Raw genomic sequence first — 19,540 nt, 5'->3', positions numbered from 1 at the left:
CTGGATAACCCAGCTCAGTTCTGGCTGCTTCTGCCTCAGCAGCCCTTGTCCTTCTCCAGCTTCTCCATCTCTGTCGAGCCAATCATTCCTGCTGCTCATCTCCATGTGCACCCTTGGCTCCCAGGCTGTTCAGATTCCCCTTGGATAACAAAAGCATTTCCATGCTCAGGACCCTGAGCTGTGTTCCAGGCAGAGAACAGGAGACAGAACAGCAGCCAACTCCCACATGCCCTACTGTTTGAGGCATATGGAAAAGCTGACAGCAATCCTTTCCTGACTCCACACCTGAAGAAAGAGCTCAACCCAAGGTCCAGAGCTCAAGAATTCTGAGTCAGGGAACAGCCAATCCCAGCTCAGCCACATGGCCAGCTGGATGCCAGGACAGAGGATGGTGCCCAGCAGCTCCCTGCCCTGAGAGCCAGAAGTGTGGGTCCAACAGTGTGATGATCTCCACTGTGTGTTCTCCACCTCCACTGAAACCAGGGAAATGGACCAGCACAGGAGGAGCTCCTGGTAAGCCACAGGAGAAAGTCCCAACAGTCACAGTGCAGACTGCAAAAAGACAGAGATACCAAGGGAAAAGAGAGAAGGGATTTATTTATTTATTACACTTCAAATTTCAAAGCACCAAGACATGCCAAAAGACATTCATTTCCCCAGGTGTCCAGCAGAAAGGCTGGGTTGACAAATGCCACTGCTGGGGTGTGGGCCACCCTAGCAAAGCCCCAGCCCTGCCCACAGGAACTGTGCAAACCCACCTGGTTTGTGCCTGCCTAGCAGCAAACATACAGCCCTAACCCTAACCCTAACCCCATCACTGTACCTGATGGGGCCAGATCCCCCACAAGTGAGCAAGAGCCCCAGGGGCCTGGCACAGAAATGCCCACCATGGCACCTCTGCCAGGAGCAACCACTGCAACACCTGTAACAGACAGAGCACTCAATGTCTCTGGGAAATTCATCTCCACAATATAAAATAGTTGAGGTTTCCTGAGATATAAAATTCACTCCCATGGAACTGGTGGGACCGGCCACATGCACATGTATACACAGACACACACACACACTTTCCCTGATCAAAGACCAGATGACTCCATGGCTTCCACATAAAAAAAGGGAGAAGGTTTTGCTTTGCCTGAGTTACAACTTAACTATCTCCTTGTGTTTCTCTCTGTCTCTATGCCTCCTACAGACAGACACACAGTGCTGCTGGGTTACATTCAGTGCCGTTACATTCAAATCCTTCCCAAGCTGTGAGCTCTGCTCCAAGAAGAAAGGAGGTTTTGGGCCAGACCAGGGCTCTGAGTAAATCTGGAGGATCCTCAGAACACGAGGGTGGGAACAAGCAGGTACAGCACCTCAGGTCCCTATGTCTCTTTCAAGGCTTAGCGGGCACCAGGGAAAGCTGGTTGCAGTAACAGCAGCCTGGCCCTGTGCAATGGGACCCATCAAAGGACACATCAGCTCAGACAGAAGGACACAGCAGCAGCACAGGTTAACCCCTTGAGACTCCTGCAGTAGCAGCTGCCAGCACTAGTGAGGAGGAAGGCTTGTCACAGAACCAAGCTAGACCTCTGCTACCTTCATTCACAGCTCAGAACAGAAATTTCACAGTGTCAGTGCTCAGATACAGAGGAAGATGCATCCCACTTCCTTTGTTCCCAAGCACTGTCAGGGGCTGGATCACAAGGTTCTGCAACCCAATCTTCCAAAGCTGGGGAGAGGGGGACCAGGGTAGCTGATGAGCAGTGAGCCCTTTTGGTAGCCACACCAAGAGAGCACTTCCAGTGTGGTTCCAGCCCACAGCCTCTGCTGAGGAAGCCACAGAGCTCTGCCCAGCAGCCAGGCCTCACGCTTGCAAGGAGCCCCAGTTTGCTGGGAGATGTTCCTCAGCCTGCAGGCACCACAGAGCCTTTCCACCTCTGGGGAAACCAGATCCTTCAAAGCAGCAGCACAGCAGCAAGCCCAGGGTGACAAGCAGGCCTCACCAGTCCCGTTCGGAAGGCTCCCGGTAAGGCAGCCCCAGCTGAATGAAGACGTCTCTCTCGGTGGGGGTGGGCAGAGTGTGGCCAGGTGCCACCTTGGCACCGCCAGGGCCTCGCACCACGGCCGAGCTGAGTGCGTGCTCCGACAGGCTCATGCCCTTGGTCTTGGCCAGGGCGCGCATGGAGCGGTTGAAGTGAGCCGAGCCAGTGAAGTAGAGCAGGGCGCAGGCGAACTCCCGGTACGGCACCACGATGATGTCGAGCCGGCGGTGACGCCGCGCGGGCCCCGGCAGGCGGCACACGCCCAGGTACTTCTGCTGATCACCGTTGTCCTCCTGACTCACCAGGTCGTCTGTAAGGAAGCCTGGGAAAAGAGAACAGGCCAAGAGGAGCTCAGTGGTAGATGGACACCTCCATGCTGAACTCTCCACTGCCCAGAGAGCAGCAGAGGTGTCCCATAACGTGCTGTGGGACCCCAGGGATAACACGCTGAGCTGCAACAATATTCCCCCGTTAAAACTATAGCTGAGCCAGGTCCAGGGGCAGTAATTATAAGGACTAACAAGATGTCCCATCCTTGGGAGTAGTGATCATCTATCCTTCAATGAATGCCATCCACCTCATTGCCTCCTCGCCTTGGCCATTCTAAGAGCAGCTTCCGCGCCCTCTTACCGCTCCTGCGGAGGCTGCTGAGCAGCTTGCTGAACACCCCACGGTGAGACTGCCCATCCGGGTGAGTGACCAGCACATCCACATCTCCACACGTGGCCTTCCCCCGACGGTAGGAGCCACAGGCAACACACACGAGGCCAGGCTTGATGGCCAGGGCAGCTTGTCTGACCTTCGAGAAAAAGAATGAGGAGTCAGAGACCAAGCCCTTTTCATTATGGCAGCAAAGGATCTCGTGCCTGCCTTGAGGCCTGTCCTGTATCTCCAGATGCAGGCATGGCACACTGCCCACCAAGAAGGCTGGCCTGCTGTCAAGGGAGGAGTGAGCCAGAGTGGCCTCCACCCAGTCCTGCAAACATCCTGCACAATGCCACACCATACAGTGATCGACCATCAGCTCTTGGGAGCACTGGGTTGGGACAAGCAGGAATATGAAGGGGCAAAGTACTGCACAAGCTTTCAGAGCCTTCAGTTTCTGAGACAGCATGAGATAAGAGGTTTTTCAGCTGTCCTACAAGCACAAGGCTCACCAGCTCTGCCCACAAAGCAAATCAGTTCAACAGATGATGGTCACAGGCCCTGCTTCAAAAACAGGGATGGGCTTGTGAAGTCCCTCCAGCAGAAAATCTGTGAGTACCCTTTGGAATCCACTCCTGCAAGGAGCTCTGCCTCTGCAGGAGAGCTGGGCTTCCTGACCCAGAAAAAGCACAATTGTCCCATCATTTTAGACCAAAGGGATGCCAACATGCTGCTGCCAGCAATCAAACATGTAATAAGAACTTCCCCTATTACAGTCTTCTCCAAGCTGGACCACAGCTCCTGTTTTGTGCAGAGGGTGCTAACTCTGATGGCTTCATTCATTACCTGTTTAAGAAAGGCTCCCAAGTCTCTGACAGGCCTAAAGTATTCTTGGCCTGATTGTGCCAATCACCCTGCTGGCAGCAAATAATGAGAGGCTCAGCAATTCCTAGTGATGGGGCCATCACAGAGGCTGGGGTTCAGCAAGGCAGTGTCCGTGCCCACAGCCCCTTGTCACTCTTGGGGATCATCCTTCATTAGCAAGAGATAAACCCATTAACCTTTGCCCCAAAGGTGCTCCAAGAAGCCACAAGCCTTTCTCATGCGGAGCAAGCCCTCCTCTGGTGTTTTTGCCCCCCTTCTGGCTTTAAATGAAGATTTCTAGAAAACTCCCAGCCCCACCCGAGAGCCTAAAAGCTCCTCAGATCTCACTGTGACAGGCAGCACAGACAGTGACTAATCCCTCATTCTCTCTCCAGGGCCCAGATCAGAGGTGTGTGCAGTGTGTATGGAGGGAAGCACAGTAATCCCATCAAGATAACAATAGACCCACTCCCAAGAGTCAGCTCCTCAGCCCAGCCTGCCTGGGAAAGGGACCACTCACCACCAAAATGGCTAATCCGGCACACAGGACTGACACCCCAGCAGGAGCCTGGCAGGAAGGTATTCTTCATGGCCAGGCCCTGTGGCCGAGTGACAGGGTCACACTGGCTGCTGCTTCCATGGTGACTGGAGAGCACGGGGGTAGCAATGACAGTGTGTCCCCCAGGCTCTCTGCTCACGTTAGGGTACACTGGCTTAGCACCCCATAGTCATGGAGTGCCACTGCATCCTACAGCAAGCAGCACTTGTTTGTAGCCTGGATCCCCTTTGCTTCCACCAAGGATATCCACCCTCTGTTCTCTAACTGACAACTAGATCACGAGGTGCTCACAGCTTCCTTTGAAGCAGCAGCACCAAGGACACCTCAGCTGAAAGCAGACATTCCAGACATGATGAGAGGCAAGAAAGCAGAGCTGGGAACCTGCCTATCCCACCATGCCACATGCAGCCACCTTCAAAGCAGTGTGTAGGACTGACCCCAGTGAAGTATCCTCCTCCTTGCCAGGCACTCAGACTGAACTTCCTTATGGGTCAAGGTAGGGGCCTTGTGTGCCCATACCTAAAAAGGGTCCTCCAAGCACTGACCCCACTCAGAGGAGAGGCTGAAGAGCTCAGCTATAACACGAGGGCTATTTTCACACCATGTACCCTCCTGTCATGTCCCAGCAGGTACTGCACTCTGAGGGCCTGTGGCCAAGCTACTCACAGTCTGCTCTATTTCTGCAGCTTCCTCCCGAGGCATGCGCTCCAGGAAATCCGTGTAGTGCTTCAGCCCCACGGCCTGCTGGCTGGTCAGAGTGGCCTTGCTGCGGATGTCATCCAGTGTCCGGAAACCCTAGAGCAGACCATGTGCTGATATTCACACATCTGCCAAGACTTTGCTCTTCACACACTTTCCACCAAGATTTGGGAAGACTGTATTTAGTCTATCTCAAGTTCAGGCCAAGTCACAGCTTCTGAGATCACATGTAAAGAACACTTTAGGGCCTGGTTCTAAAAGAAGGGATTTAGGCAATGGCACTACCCATGCACACCTCTAATCTCCACCCCTCCTCTGACAGAAGGCTACTGCTCTTAAGGCATGGTGTCCCTACACCCTGAAGGAAAACACATAATGCAGGTAAAAGAACAACACCCACAACATCCCAATGAGGGAAAGCTGACAGCATGAACAAAAACGTGTTTTTAAGTCAAGAATCCAGTCACAAACCAACCACTACAAGAAACCAGGCTTCATTAGCTCATGCTCAGGAGACAAACTGCTTTTAAAGAAGGAACCCACCCAGTGGGATGGGCTGCTCCTGTTGGCACAATTATTTCAACCTCATTCTTGTAACTCTGAGACAAAATGGATGGCTACTCTGACAGCTACAGGCCAACAGTCAGCAACTGCATCAGGAGCTCTCATGGCCAAGATGCTCTGATTCAAGCCTGGCTCTTAGCAACATCATTGCCATGACTAGTGTGACATGAGCTCCAAAAAGTGATTCTCCCATTCCTCCTCTCCACATCTTTGTCCTGTACCTGTCCCAGCACAACTAAAGTCTCAGCTGGGTGCTAAGACACAATGGGACCCATCCTCATAGTTCCTCCCACAAAAACCAGATTCAAATCTTACCTGTAGATATCAGCAATTAAAAACCATTTGTGAAAGTAATTCTCCTACACTCAGCAACAGGCTTCAAACCATAACCAGAGAGCCTCTTGTGTAAGGCACTGAACTTACCTGCTGGTACCACATCTGAGCTGTCTTGACTCCTGCTCCCCAGATGTTGGAAAATAACTCCAGCACAGGCACACTCTCACTAATGTGATCCAGCTTGCGCAGGTGCCCACTCTCCAAGATCTCCAGGATTTTCTCAGCCATCCGCTTCCCAATCCCAGGGATTTTACAGGCTTCCTAGAAAGAAACCAGAGCTGCTACTGGAAAAGCAAAGATCATAGACAAGCTGGGGAGCTGCTACTGACTCAGAGCCTGGTTGGTCATTAGATGAATAAACAGTATGTGGCAGGACTAGTCCTGCCTGATGGTCTCCTCTCTAGCCCAGGCTTACCTTGGCTGATCAACTCAAGTGGAAAAGGACAAGCCTGTAGAATGGGACTAAAACATGAACACACTGAACTGCTGGACTGTCACAGCCCCTAAGACTCATATCCAGTCAGTTTTACATGCTATTACTATCAGTGGCCACTTGCTGTTGATGAAGAGGAAGGTGAAAATGTTCCTACATTGCGTCTAAGGAAGGCACTTATCTTCAGAGTGTCCAGATCTGGCCCTAAAAGGCTCAGATTCTATTTTTCTACTGTTCTGCAAACACTGTGTGTGGTCAATAAATCTCAACTTGCACTTGCTATACAACCTCCATGGAAGGTCCATCTCCCTGCTCCACCCCGTGGGGAGGTGTTTTACCTGGTAGGAGGTGACTGGTTTGTGGTAGCTCTTGAGCGCATTGATTGCTTTGGAGTAGCCCAGAGCTCTCCATTTGTCCCCCTGGACAGAGTAAGCCTTTGCCAGCACTTCCAGCTTCTCTGTGATGCACTGGTTGTGATTTTCCTTCTTGGTGTTGGAAGACTGGGCACAAACCCACTTGCTGGGAGGCTGGGCCACTGTGTCAGAGCTATCAGTGATCTCCTCTGATGATTTCACAGGGTAGCGGCCAGAAATCAATGCTTCCAGGTCTCCCTGGGTGACACCAGCATCTTCTCCTTCACTGTCTTCATCATCGGAGTATTTCTTTAGGGAAAGATCAGAAAGCAGCCATGTGAGAATAAGTACATGCCTCATACATCCCCTTGGCATAAGCAACTTCTGAGATTAGGAAAGCAGAGCACTAACCACCCTCCCTCCTGGGCACACCATACTCCAGCTGCCACCTCTAGAAGTGGCTGGTTATATGCACACCACAGTTCCTCACACCTCAAGCTACACAGGCACATCTCACACTGCACAGGAGACTGTACTGCTGTCTACCTGTGATTCAAGCACACAGGTCCCTCCTACAGCCAAGCCCCTAACTGAGGTAAGACACTGAGTAAGTGAGCAACTGCTGCCAGCAGCAAGGTGTGACAATGCCAAAATCCCTGGCTGGCAGAGATGCTGATTCCCTACTCCCACTGGGAAACCTTTAGCTCATCTGGTGGCAGCATAGGCACATCTCTCACATTCAGACTCAGCAACCTCTACCCCATGATGCAGATGACAGCAGATAGGCACAGAACTTTGTTTTCAGTTTACAGACACAAAATCTTAACAAGACTAGTAAATTTAAACCCCCTCATTTTCCCCATGGCTATCTGCAAGAGAAAAGGGGAGGAAGGAATGACACAAAGGACTCCACATTCCTCAGTGACAGAAGAAAGAACCAATGTATGCATTTGCTGATACCCTCAGCATTAAGATGCCTCTGTGTAGACTTAAGAGACAATGAGCCTCAGCTTCAGGTAATGAACAAAAGGGGATAGAAGTGGAAAGCCACACAGAGGCTTTGGAGACTGCTTTGCTCACTGGAGTTCTCATCTCCCCTGATATATAAACACAGGAGTCTATGAAGATCCAAGAGCTTGTGGAAGTAACTCTGAGTGATGCAGGGTTGTTTGGGATCAGTCCAGCCATTACATGCAGCACACCATGTTCTGTTATGAGTTTCAGCAGAGTGTGAGCCTAAGGAAGAGCCACATCCTTACAACCTCTGGTTCTGCTGCCTGAGGAGGTAGGAGGTCTGGAGACACATAGATGGGATGTGTTTTGCAGTCTTGTTTTATAACTCAAAACTGGGTAAGATTGAAGATTTGATAGATTTAATCAGTTTAATTTGTCTTGAAATGCAACTCCCTTGAGATGCTGCTCTCTCTAAGGGCAGCAAAGCCTCAGAAGGCTCAGATAAGTCAGTAAGCCCCTTAAAAGCATATAAAGGAGCATGTTACCCATTCACAACACAAAGAACTCTGCAGCTGGAGCTGGAAGCAATTCCCATCCTCTTGGCCAGTAGTGTCACAGAGGTGAAACAGCCCTTAAACCCCTGACTCTCTACACTATGGCAGCAAAGCTGATGGACTCTTTACAACCACATGTGCAAAACCAGCTAGTAGCAACAGGCTACTTGAGAGGGAGACAGGCAGCCTGGGGTGACAGCTCTGGGTTCACAGAGAGTAACTGGCACTGCTTACAGAGGCTGCCTTGCAGAGGACCACTGCATCTGCATGCCAGTCAAACAGTGTTGCTAGTCTGACTAACAGGATTTCCACACAGGAGTTTATATCCAAAGGCAGAACTCCCAGATCAGTCTCTGTTTAGTACAAAACACTGACACCCATCGTCTCTGAGAGAAAAAACATCCACCCAAGCTAGAAATGACTCTGTGCTTAAAAGCTACTTCTAAACTAAGTTTCAGCTTTATTGCTGCAGCTGGGTCTCAAGTATCTTATTCCTCCCCAAATCACATATCCCACTCCTCTTCAAGTCACACAGATCTAATCTTGGGACAAGGGATTTTACTGAAATGTCTACAAATGTGGCTTTTGTGCCCTCAGTGAGCTGCCAGGTAGAGAGCAATTTCAGGCTTTGGGCAACAAAATTTTGGACTGTGCTGCAAAACAGATGCCAGTAATACAAAGCAGCTGCTGGGGATGTTTGAGGTAACTTTGCTGCAGATAGATTTGAATGACACAAATGCCCAAGAAGAATTCAGTAAATTTGAGCAAAAATGCAGAGAAAGGCAGGAAAGCTAACAGCAGGCCAGAGATGCTGACTCACAGCAGAAGCCACTAATAGCCCAACACAGATATTTTAAGAAGACCTCCATGATCCTTCTGGTAGCAACCTGATCCACTGTACAAACATTTGTCTGAATAGGGTGTTTGCCAAGGAGTGGAGAACTGGTCCATATGGCTCAGGCAGGAACATGGGATGAAATATCAGAGACAGCTTCCTGAAACGAAGATATTCTCAGACAGGGAATATTCCTCAAAAGGACATAAGTGAGTATCACCATCGTGAGCCTTGTCCTGATCAGGGCACCAGGACAGCTTCAGCTGGAAAGGCTCTGATGGGAACAGCAATTTAGGGCTGCTGTTTCTATTCTTAGTACCTAAAAAGGACAAAGAGAAGCAGTAACCATGCCCACAGCCTGAGTCTGGCTCACTGGAATATCCAAACACCTTCCATTCACTGAGAAAATCTCACATGGTATCCCTGCAGGGATGCTCTTAGCCAGGAAAAGCAGCATGCAGGATCTGCTCACAAGGAGATGGATCTGTGCAGGAAAGCCTCACCTCAGCCAGTCGCTGCTGTCCGAGGGTGCCCAAGCCTCTCTGTGAGGAATCCTCCAGCTGTGATTCAGTGCTTGGTTTCACTGCTCCCTCCTCTGCTGGGGGCTGCATTTTTTCTCTGTCCAGGATCTGCTGCTGTTCTTTCTGGAATTCCCCCTCCTCCAGGTACCTGCCATGGATCAGATGTCTCAGTACAGAAGAAGGACTTCTCAACCCCCAGAAGTTTGACCAAGAAATCCTTCTGCATGTTTTGGGATGGACCAAACAACCCACATGAATTGTACTCTCTCAGATCACAGATTAATTACTCTGGTTTTAGCCCAACTCCTCAGTTAACATCTACCTTCCTGACCTGCAACTTCCACTCCAACCTACCTCACTCTTAGACTCTCTTTCCAAAACATTGCAAACCATTCTGATCCTAATCTGTGCCTGCTGCTCCATTTTTAATTTTCTTTTGTGCCTAGTTTCCAATTTCTCTCTACCTTCCAGCTGCAATAAATAAGAAACAGTATTTAATCCTCAGTATTTTTAAGAGACATCTTGTTATCACTGATGGATCAGGAAGAGGTGCCTTTAGCAGCTGTAGCAAGTGACAGGACTTCTGGCAGTACTTCTGGGCCCTATTATATGTTTTGCTACCACACAGAACTTTGAGTCAGGCTCACAGGAGCCGCAAGGAGTTGCAGTCCAAGATTTTGAGCAGAGGTCAAATTGTAGTGCTGTTCAGTTTAGGACAGAGGAAATGCAGGGAGGAATGGCAGAGTGGCATTTGCATACCTGTGAGGGATAAAGACACCATAGCCAGCAGTACTCAGCAGCTTCTGGTCCGTAATGCAAGCACTAAGCCAGGCTGCCTTCACCAGCTGCAGCCCCGGGGGCAGCTTGGTGAGCCTGAGGAGCCGGAAGGCGCGGTGGCAGTCCATGTCCTCGGCCACAATGACGTGTGTCACCTCGGAGCAGAGCTGGCTGTGAACCACGCCCCCGTTCTGCACAATCTGCCTGCGGAAGATCTCGGCCCTGGCCTGGCCAATGCCGGCTTGCAGCACATAGGCAACGACTGGTTTCAGCCACTCTGCTGAGGAAGGCACAGGGACACAGTGACAAGAGAAACCCCAGCCCAGCAGGGCTACATCTCTCACATGGGACTTGATGGCACCAGCCCTGGCAGGCAGTCCTGGGGGGCTCCAGCTGGACACACCAAACCAAGCTGCCCATGACCACTACAGAAAACACACTAAGGGCCAGAAAAAGCCTTTGGGGAACAGCACTTGCAGTTAACACACTGGGTGTAAGTATTATATCCTGCATCACAGGGACACAGGACACAGGACTTACCCTCAGGTATCTCTGTTCCTTGCTCCTTTGGGATCTTTGGAGGGATGCTTTTCTCTGAGCCATCCCTCACCTTCTTCCTCTTGGGAAAAGCTTTGACAATCCCTTGTGGCTCCATAGCCTGGTGGGAAAGTTAGCAGCAATTGCTAAATACAAACAAGAAAGAGCAAGATTGCTTAGATCTTACCTAACCACAACCCAAGATTCACTCATTTTGCTCACTGTCTTTGTTGTTCTTTAGTTTTTTGTTGTTGCCTTCCAAAAATGCTCAGCCTGAGGGAGGCAATCAGAACCAAGAATTGCAGCCCACAAGGTCAGAAAAACCAAAGTCAGAAAGTCACTTAAGTTAACCATACCTGAATGTCTTAGAAACCTCTAGAGCTGAGTTCTTACAATGGAAAGCATTCAACTACTTTAACAGTTTAGAACTCCTCTATGCTCAGCCTAAAGAAGCAACTTTATTTCCCAGGTATTTCTTAAACACATTCCCAAGAGGGAAACAATTCTCCTGCCAGGATTGAAATCCAGTTACCTATGAGACAAAACATGGATTGACACCAAGTGTTTCACACAGCCACAAGAGGAAAACTTTCTACCTGGCTTCATCTGGAAATAGCAAATTACTAAAGATTAACTAGCCAAGTTCAACATGGGTACAACTGTAGCTTTACCATGACAAGCCTTGCAAATGCAAACTTTGGAGCTTGAACTACTGGGACACAAGGAAGCTCAGTTTTTTGTAGCCCAAACAAGCCCCGAATCACTGCATATCCCAACAGTCCCCTCCATATGGCTGCAGCACTGAGTAAACACCAGCATGGTTTCCTCTCTGTGCAGCACTCTGTGTTTCTCTCAGAGTCCTCACACACAGTCCACCACAAACCTATCCTACCCAACCTGGAAAAGCCGAAAATGGTCTCATCAGGCCATGGCTTCCTGCTATGGTCACCTTCTCATCTGAGCACTAAACATAATCCTCTGAAGACCAACCCAGAGCTCAACTCAAACCCTCACTTCTGTGAGGAAGAGTTCAGCTCTATGGGAACAGAAATCCTGCTACATTTCTAAAACTCACCTTCGCTGAAACGTTTCAGTTTTCAGGACGTTTTGACCAAAAAAAAAAAGCCCTCTGGAAACAGGACAAAAGACCAAGAAAAAACCCACACCAAAAGCCCGCCAAGGTTCAGGGTGCCCAAGTCTGTTCCAGGGCTGGGCAGTGTTTCTGCAGGCTGTATTTTAACTCCTACAAACCACAACGCACCAAACCTGCCTTGCCCGCCTCCTCAGGCCGCCAAGGTCTCAAGGCCACCAATCCGGGGCTGGCAGCACCCATGACCTCGGGGGCAAGAACGACCCCCCAGACTCGCGGCTGTGCCCGGGGGAGCCGAGGGGAAGGGCCCCGAAAGAGCGCGGGGCCGGGCCGGGCAGGGCCGCGCTCAGCTCGGCCGGGCCGGAAGCGCTTCCGGGCGGCGGGCGGAAGTTTCCGCGTTGCCGCGGCGACGGCGCGGCCGCCATGGCGGTGCCGAGCTGGCTGGAGCGGCTGCGGGCGGCCGGCAAGACGGCGCTGGTGCAGGACGGTAACCGCGGGGCGAGGGTCGGGATAGCCCTCGCCTGCCCCCGCCGCGGAGTGAGGGGTGGTCCTGCAGCGAGCGGCCGCGGAGGGGAGCGCTCCTGGGCACGGCCCCGCACCCCGGGCCCCAGGGAAGGACACAAGGCCGTAACGCGGGCAGTGGGACGGGGTCCCGGACCATGGGATAGGGCCCCAGGCAGTGGGACAGAGCCCTTCACCCAGGGGTGGGTGTATCCCGTTTCCTCTCACCACCTGCCTTGCCTCTAGGGAAGCGGAAGATCCACTACTTGTTCGAGGATGGGAAGGAGATGGCCGAAGAGTACGACATTAAGACTGGCCAGTTAATAAGTAAGTGGTGCTCTGCAGGGCAGTAGGTCTGTACCACCTGGTCAGGAACAAATCATCCCTGACAAGCATGTCTGTAGCAGAATTTATAGGGCCCAGCTTGCAGCCAGGGTTCTCTGACTTTCATGGCATAGCAGACCTTGCTTTATCCCAGGATCTCCCCCAAACATCCCATCTGTCACAACAGACTAGGATGGACTAGATGGGATTGCCATCATAGGTGCCAGGCACCAAGTCTGTACCACATGAAGGGCTGAAATATGCTTTTTGGTGGCTTCTGCTACCGCAAACAAAGTGTTGTTTATGGCTCCTGTCCAAAACCACATCAGCTGCAGCACAGCACCTGTCGCAACCCCACCATGGCTTCAGCGCCAAAAAAGAGGCATTCAGCACAGAATTTCTGACCTAGGAATAGGCCAACTAGCAGATCAACTCACACCAAAGTCGAAATTACTGGAATTAAGATACATGTATTCATATCATCTCAGTGTGCTGGGCAGCTTTGGCAGTCAGTTGCTGGAGTTCTTAGACAGCAGAAGAATGAAAACCCTCCTTCTCTCTTCCCCAGGTAGAAAATGGCGAGAGAAGAACACCCTTGGGGGCACGGGCAAGTGGCAGGTGGAAGTGGGAGAGCCAACCTCGCCACTCCTGGGAGCACTGGAGTCAGAGCTTATAACAGAGAGCAGCTCAAATGTATGTAAGGGTCTGCAGGTACCACTGCACCTAAAACTACCTTGTCTTGTGCTTACAGCAGTAGTTGGTAGAGCACAGATCACCAAGAGACAGCCTTAATGCAGCCAGCACTCTGCTACAAATCACCCCAAAACTGCAGGGCTGACTAGAAGGCACAGGTTAGGTTTTTTAGGAGTCTTCAAGACATTTGTAGTTTCCTTAAGTAAAGAAACTGTACTGCTGTGTTGGCCAACTGCTATCCTGTCTTGAAAGAGGAGGGTGACAGGAAGGCCAGTGCCAGGACAAGTCAGGGGATGGAAAACAAAGATGATAGCAATGAAAGGCACAGGCAGTGCATAGCAGGCTGCTCCCTAATAGGGCACAGCTTCACACCCCTCTAGCTGAAGACACAGCTGTTTTAGTCTCTCATCATCTTTTCAGAAGCTGTGCTTCTGAAACACAAGCACAGCTCTGCACCACAAATTGGGGCAGAGCTAGGACTGAATCCAGCATGTTCCTAGAGCAGGCAGAGCTCAGTATTTGGTTGTGTGTGACCCTGTAACCCTGTACTGCAAGGCTTCCTCAGTAAACGCTTTCAGCCTCCTGCAAGCAGTGCCCTGGGCAAAGGCAGAGCAACTTTAGCTGTAGGAAGGTGGTGCTCAGGCAGCTTCTTGAGTTACTCTCTAATGCTCCAGTGTGAAAGAACAGCTATTCCCATGTGGAGTCTCACAAGGTAGTACAGGAAGGAGACAGGGAGGAGAGGAGACAGCTGGAGGGGCCTTGCTAAAGGTACTTGTTTGCTGTAGCCTGTCTTCATGAGGAAGGATACCCTGAGCAGCTTCCAGTGGCGGATCCGTAACCTCCCCTACCCCAAAGAGGTCTACAGTGTCTGCGTGGAGGAGGAGCAGCGCTGCTGTGTCATCCGGACCACCAACAAGAAGTCAGTAAGGACAGCACTGCCAGTGCTGACAGTCCCCTGGGGTGGGCTGGCACAGGGGGCTGTCCTTCTTCTGTCCCAGTGTGCAAGGGCTGAGGGGCCTCACCTTGCAGCACATGTCTCCTGTTACCCAGTTTCCACTCCCAGCTGCCTCAGACATGTTTACAAATAGGGCCCCCCAAGCTCTGCATTGGCCATTGCAAACTCATCTTGGCTCTTGTAGGGTGGTGCTTGCAGCATTTGTACCCTGTCAGATATCACTTCCGTAGAAAAATAAAGTAAGAGCCTTGCAGACTTCTTGAAGCTAGAACATTCCATTTTCTCCCTCTGATTTAGTCACTGCATCTCGGGATGCTGCAGGATTCAACATGGACAGCAAAGTTGTGGGAACCCAAACAGATCCCCCTGCATAAACATGTTCAATAGTCACAATGCCAGTGAGATGATCTGAAGGTAGCAAGCCAAAAAGACAGACTGAATCTGGGAAGGAAGTACCACGGTGTTCTGCCAAGAGAGATTTGAGATGGGAGGATGAAAATAGAAAATGCTGTTAAAGCCACATCTTGCAGTGTGTCAATACATGGCACCTCACATGGAATGAAATGCACCCAGTGTCCCAAAGCATCTACAGCCTCAGATAAGCCAAGATGAGCTGTAGTATTGGGAAGTGAGTGCACGGAACGAGCCTTGGGAGCTCAAGGGAAGGTGATGGAAGTGGCTGTAGGTGGTGCTGTCGGCACAGAACTGCGGCCCCTCTGCTGCCGAGGGCTTCGCGAAGCGGCACCCGCGAGTCTCCCGGCAAAGGGCTGCTGGAGCTCTGCACATCAGCACACCTGGGGGCTCAAAACCAGAAGGCTGGGAAAAGGAAAGTTAACCCATAGAAACAGCAAGCAATTACAGCTCTAATACAGAAAGATGTTGGCCTAAATGCACACAGAGGGATTCACAGAACAGTGGTGCTTTAGAAGGGAGACCCATGTAGCAAAAGATGAATGAGATTCCCATCAGCCGCACATGGATATCCATGGAGCTAGGACAGGAATGGAGTACTTGATCCTAAATCCAACCACATGCTGCCACAGACAGGCTTATCTACTCCCAGTCCTACTGATAGTGGTGTGTATGTGGGAATTTCCTACGTAGGTGCCATAAGGTTATAATGTAGCACTGAGGCTTTACCTACGCCCTACCTGACTTCTGGCTTTTTTGTACTGCTCTCAGGAGAGTCTTCCATGAGCAGCTGACACTTGTTCTCTCACAGACTGGTGCCAGAGGACCCAACAGCAACTCATGGCCTGTGTCTGACTGTTAAGGACTTTTAGAATTAAAGCTGAAAGCCACCTCACTGAGGACAAGAATGACGTTGCTGTCAGTAGGGAGCAGGGACAGACACCAGCACTAGCACACTTAGTACAGGCTCCAGGATATCTTAGATCATTTCTCCTGGGTCTCGGCCAGGGCAAGGCACCACTCAGCAACTAATTCCAAGATAGCAACAGCAGCATGGAATCCACAGAGAGAGTGCACATCACTACGGGAGAGAAAGGAAGCCTCGGAGCCTCTCCAGCCCTTGGAAGTCAGCCATGCTGCTTCTGAGCAACAGAGCTGTGCTGACCGCCAGCCAGAGGCACAAGTAACAGGATGGGCTGCCAAGTCACTACTAAGTAGCTCAGCTCTAAATTCTCAGCATACCAGTAGCAGTTTTCCCTACGGGCTAACAAAAAGTGGGTTTCCAGTAGGAAAATAATAGAGGTGATTTTACATTCGTACTGTGGATCACGCGCCAGGACTCGGGCTCAGAGTGTAATACAGCCCCTTGGCCATGGGGTGAGAGGAGAGGGCAGAGAATCAGCCTGCATCGGCTGGGATAACCACCCATCAGCTACCTCCCCAGCCCAGACAGGAGCTCTTCACTTCTACCAGTCACTCTGTTCCCTCTGGCCACGGCAAGGGCTGCTCAAGTGGGATTTGCTTAAAACCTCTTGCTGTAAAATAAATCCATTAAACTGAACTCTAAAAACAAACCTAGAAAGCCACCTCCCCAAACGCCAAACCTGATTCAATTATTGTAGTGAGAGGCAGTGGTAATGTTAGGAGGAGGAGGGGTTGGCAAGGCAGATCTGGTTTCCTTTGATCTTGTCACAGATTTTAGTTTGAGGCCAGCCAAAGCCATTCTTCTCCACTTCTCCTTAGTCCTGGGGCAGCAGAATGCTGCTGTTTCATTGATGACTCCCAAGGCCCTTTGAAACAGTGGGTTTTTTCTGTGTACTGCTTTTTTTTTGTCTAATCGGTAAGAAGTTAACACTTCCTTAACATGTCTTTGTGTTCATCTAATCTCTGCTGTTTAACCTTTGACATCTCCCTTATTATCCATGTCTGCCACCTTTTCCAAATACCGACAGCAGTGACAACACAGAACAGTTTGAGCCCTGCGGTAACAAGCCGTGTACATTCCTCCCACTGCACCGGGAAAGCCATTTGCCCTTTGTAGCTGTTTTCACCGTGACTTGGAAAATAAACTGCAGTTTGGGCAGAGGTAGTTCGAGAGGCCAAGCCTCACACACAGCCAGCTGAATTGAGAACCACCCCTCATGGTAGCAGCCACTGCCTATTCCCACTTTGCTCCAGGCACCTCAGTACCAGCTACAGGTCAATTCCTTGGAGAGCATTGCCCACAAGATGTTGGAAGAGACTGAGAATCCAGCCCTGCCTCTGGGTGGGCATAGGACCACAAGCCAGTGTATTTGGTGCAGCCCCAGAGAGAAGCAGTAAATGCAAGGCAAGCAATGCCAAGCACAGATCTCAGACAAACACAGGCACAGGTCTACTGGGCTCTGGCTCCAAAGTCTTAGAATATCTCTTAGCTGGCAAAAACCTCTCTTTCCTCTGATTAGATAGAAAGAAGACTGGGATAGAAACCAGGGAAGGAACAACTAGGAGAGCTGTAAATGCAGAGGAACACCACAGCCACCATACAGGCTGCATGGAGATGCTGCAGAGCAGAGGCTCAGGTGATTGTGGGCAGTTACACCTGGAGATCTGTGCCCGGGGTATGCATGAGCACCACCATGCTACCAAAGCAAGAAGCTACCTAGGAAGTACAGCAAGAAGTTAAAAAGAAGGGTTGAGGAAGGATTGCAACACAAAATGGTGCATCGCAGAGGAAAGTAAGTCATATGGCATAAGAGCTTTGACAGCTATTTTGACAAAAGCTAAAGGAAGCTGTTACTTAGAGGGAATGAGAAGCCATGAGCAGGGAAAAAGATAATGAACACCATGGTAGGGCTGAGTAGTCTAACCATAGCTGGCACTACACATACAGGCAAGCTGGAGGGACCAAGCCTGCTGTCACACACCAAAGCTCTTCAGGACTTTGCCAGCTCTGGTTTCCAGTTTGGAGGTTTGTTTCTAGTGCTCCTGCTAACCTGGGGGCAGCAGCAGGCACACAACATGGCACAAGGGCCTCCTGCCAACCCTGAGAGGTCTGTTGTCCTCATGTACACTTTGTAGACCAGCAGGCTGTGTATCAGCACTCCAAGTGGCAGAACAGAAACCCCACCTTCCTTATTTCTGTCTCCTCTCTCATTTGTAGGTACTATAAAAAGTTCTCCATTCCTGATCTGGACCGATACCACCTCCCCTTGGATGCAGCTGCCCTGAGCTTCACCCATGCCAACAACACCCTGATCATCACGGTGAGGTTTTAACCATGCAGATCAGCACTCTGCCCCTCTCTTTATGTCCACAAAGAAGCTGAAGTTCTTACACGTGGGGAAATGAAGCAGAGCTGAGGGTCACCCATGCAGCTCCTTCTCTGTCACACAGACAGTGGGAGTTTCAGATTACACTGGGCATGCTGACACTAGCCAAGGGATCCCAGGTGGCAGGAGAGGCCCTGCTTGCTGCTCAAGGTGACATGCAGGTGGAAGAGTGTCTGTCATGCCCTGTTTTCCAGGTATTCCCTCTCACAGGCCTGAGCAAGCCTCCACTCTCAGGGACATTAAGTTTCTCTTGTCTCAGAGCATAAAAGCCCAAGGACCTGCTGCACTTTGAGGTCTCAGAGTCTTAAAACAGTATAATAAAAAATAATCACCTGCTGCTTTGTGTCAGAGAGGGAACACTTCCAGACACATGGTGGAAGCAAGAGACTATCAACATGGACACACACTTCTTGTTGCAAGGAGCAGACAGATGCTTTTGAGCAACAGGTGTTTGCCTTATTCAGTGCAGAGTCAGCTACACAGAGGGCACACCCTCTGTGATAAACCTGACAGCAGACCTAGGCTGCATGTGCAGAGGAAATGGGCCAAGAGGAGCACCTTGAGTCCTCCTGAGCTTCTGTTTGCTACTGGCCAAACCTTGCAAAAAGCACCTGCATCCACCACTAGGCTGCAGCTGGGTGAGAGGCCTCTGAGGGGAAGACAGAGGAACTGCAACTCTTACTTCTCTCTGCATTAAAAAGAAAGCATATTTTATATACATATATATATATATATATATATAACACTTGTGATCATACGGTCAGTGAGCACAGCAAGGATCTGCTTGCCAGGATATTCCAGAGGGGTTGGTGGGGGCCAAGATTCCACACCTAACTGGAAAGTTTTACTTGCACCATAAAAGACACTCCAGAACTTGGCAAATGTCTTTACCTTGATGGCACCACCCCTCTAAATGGGCTTCAGAGGCTGCTGATAATGGCAAGGCCTCCCTTGGCAGGAGGGCCCTTGTGGGCTGGCAGCAACAGGCTGCAGTTGGTCTGCTTGGAGCAGAGGCTGAACAGGAGTTCAGGAGTGCTAAGGGCATTTCTCTCTGTCCTACAGTACCAGAAGCCGAAGGAGATCCTGGCTGCAGAAGAGCAGCTGCAGAAGGAGCTGAAGAAGATAAAGGCAGCTAACAGTGGGGATGGAGACTGTAAGACCCAGTAGGCAGTGGCTGCTGAGAGGTTGAGGTGAGGGGCAGCTCTCTGGCACAGCTTCATGGTGTTTATTTTGCCTTATCTAATAAAAATGGGTTCTGTTGTTAATAGAGTCATTTGGAGGAATCTCTGTAAGCCTAGGCAGGGCAGTTGACCTGTCTGCTGCCCTGGCCTGCTGATTTATGCAGACATTTCATAGAACCATAGAATGGTTTGTGTTGGGAAGGACCTTAAAGATCATCTCGTTCTAACCTCCCTGTCATGGACAGGGACACCTTCCACTAGACCAGACTGCTCAAAGGCCCATCCAACCTGGCCTGGAACATTTCCAGGGATGGAAGATCATTCTATGACTTGTGGGAAGCTGTAATATGCAAAGGAAGCACACCACATCCACAACCAGCAGCCCTGTCCCCATCCAACATGACACCTTGGGAATT

General features: G+C 50.6%; 2 protein-coding genes across 3 annotated transcripts; one reads left to right on the top strand and one right to left on the bottom strand.

Annotated features, from left to right (window-relative positions):
- Window positions 1-578: 578 nt before the first annotated feature.
- On the bottom strand, window positions 579-12,110 carry POLL (DNA polymerase lambda). Of its 2 annotated transcripts, none has more exons than XM_071446462.1 (9): window positions 11,734-12,110; window positions 10,662-10,779; window positions 10,104-10,398; window positions 9,327-9,492; window positions 6,466-6,789; window positions 5,782-5,955; window positions 4,762-4,890; window positions 2,658-2,826; window positions 579-2,349 (listed from the first exon to the last, which is right to left on the bottom strand). In XM_071446462.1, the coding sequence occupies exons 2-9, from the start codon at window positions 10,774-10,776 to the stop codon at window positions 1,985-1,987; spliced, it is 1,737 nt and encodes a 578-aa protein (XP_071302563.1). In that variant the 5' UTR covers window positions 10,777-10,779; window positions 11,734-12,110; the 3' UTR covers window positions 579-1,984. The 2 variants fall into 2 exon arrangements, with proteins under 2 accessions (XP_071302563.1, XP_071302562.1); XM_071446461.1 differs by having other exon boundaries at window positions 10,104-10,401; window positions 11,734-12,108.
- DPCD (deleted in primary ciliary dyskinesia homolog (mouse)) lies at window positions 12,093-19,208 on the top strand. The gene is made up of 6 exons (XM_071446463.1): window positions 12,093-12,235; window positions 12,496-12,576; window positions 13,142-13,266; window positions 14,052-14,185; window positions 17,775-17,877; window positions 19,006-19,208. Exons 1-6 carry the CDS (start codon window positions 12,172-12,174, stop codon window positions 19,108-19,110), a joined length of 612 nt encoding a protein of 203 aa, XP_071302564.1. The 5' UTR covers window positions 12,093-12,171; the 3' UTR covers window positions 19,111-19,208.
- The last annotated feature ends 332 nt before the right edge of the window (window positions 19,209-19,540 follow it).

This window comes from Agelaius tricolor, unplaced genomic scaffold (assembly GCF_023055355.1).
Source record: "Agelaius tricolor isolate 1412-34295 unplaced genomic scaffold, bAgeTri1.0.p SCAF_22, whole genome shotgun sequence".
Lineage (NCBI taxonomy): Eukaryota > Metazoa > Chordata > Aves > Passeriformes > Icteridae > Agelaius > Agelaius tricolor.
The sequence above is the reverse complement of the archived record's forward strand: the minus strand, read 5'-3'. Positions and strand labels throughout refer to the sequence as shown.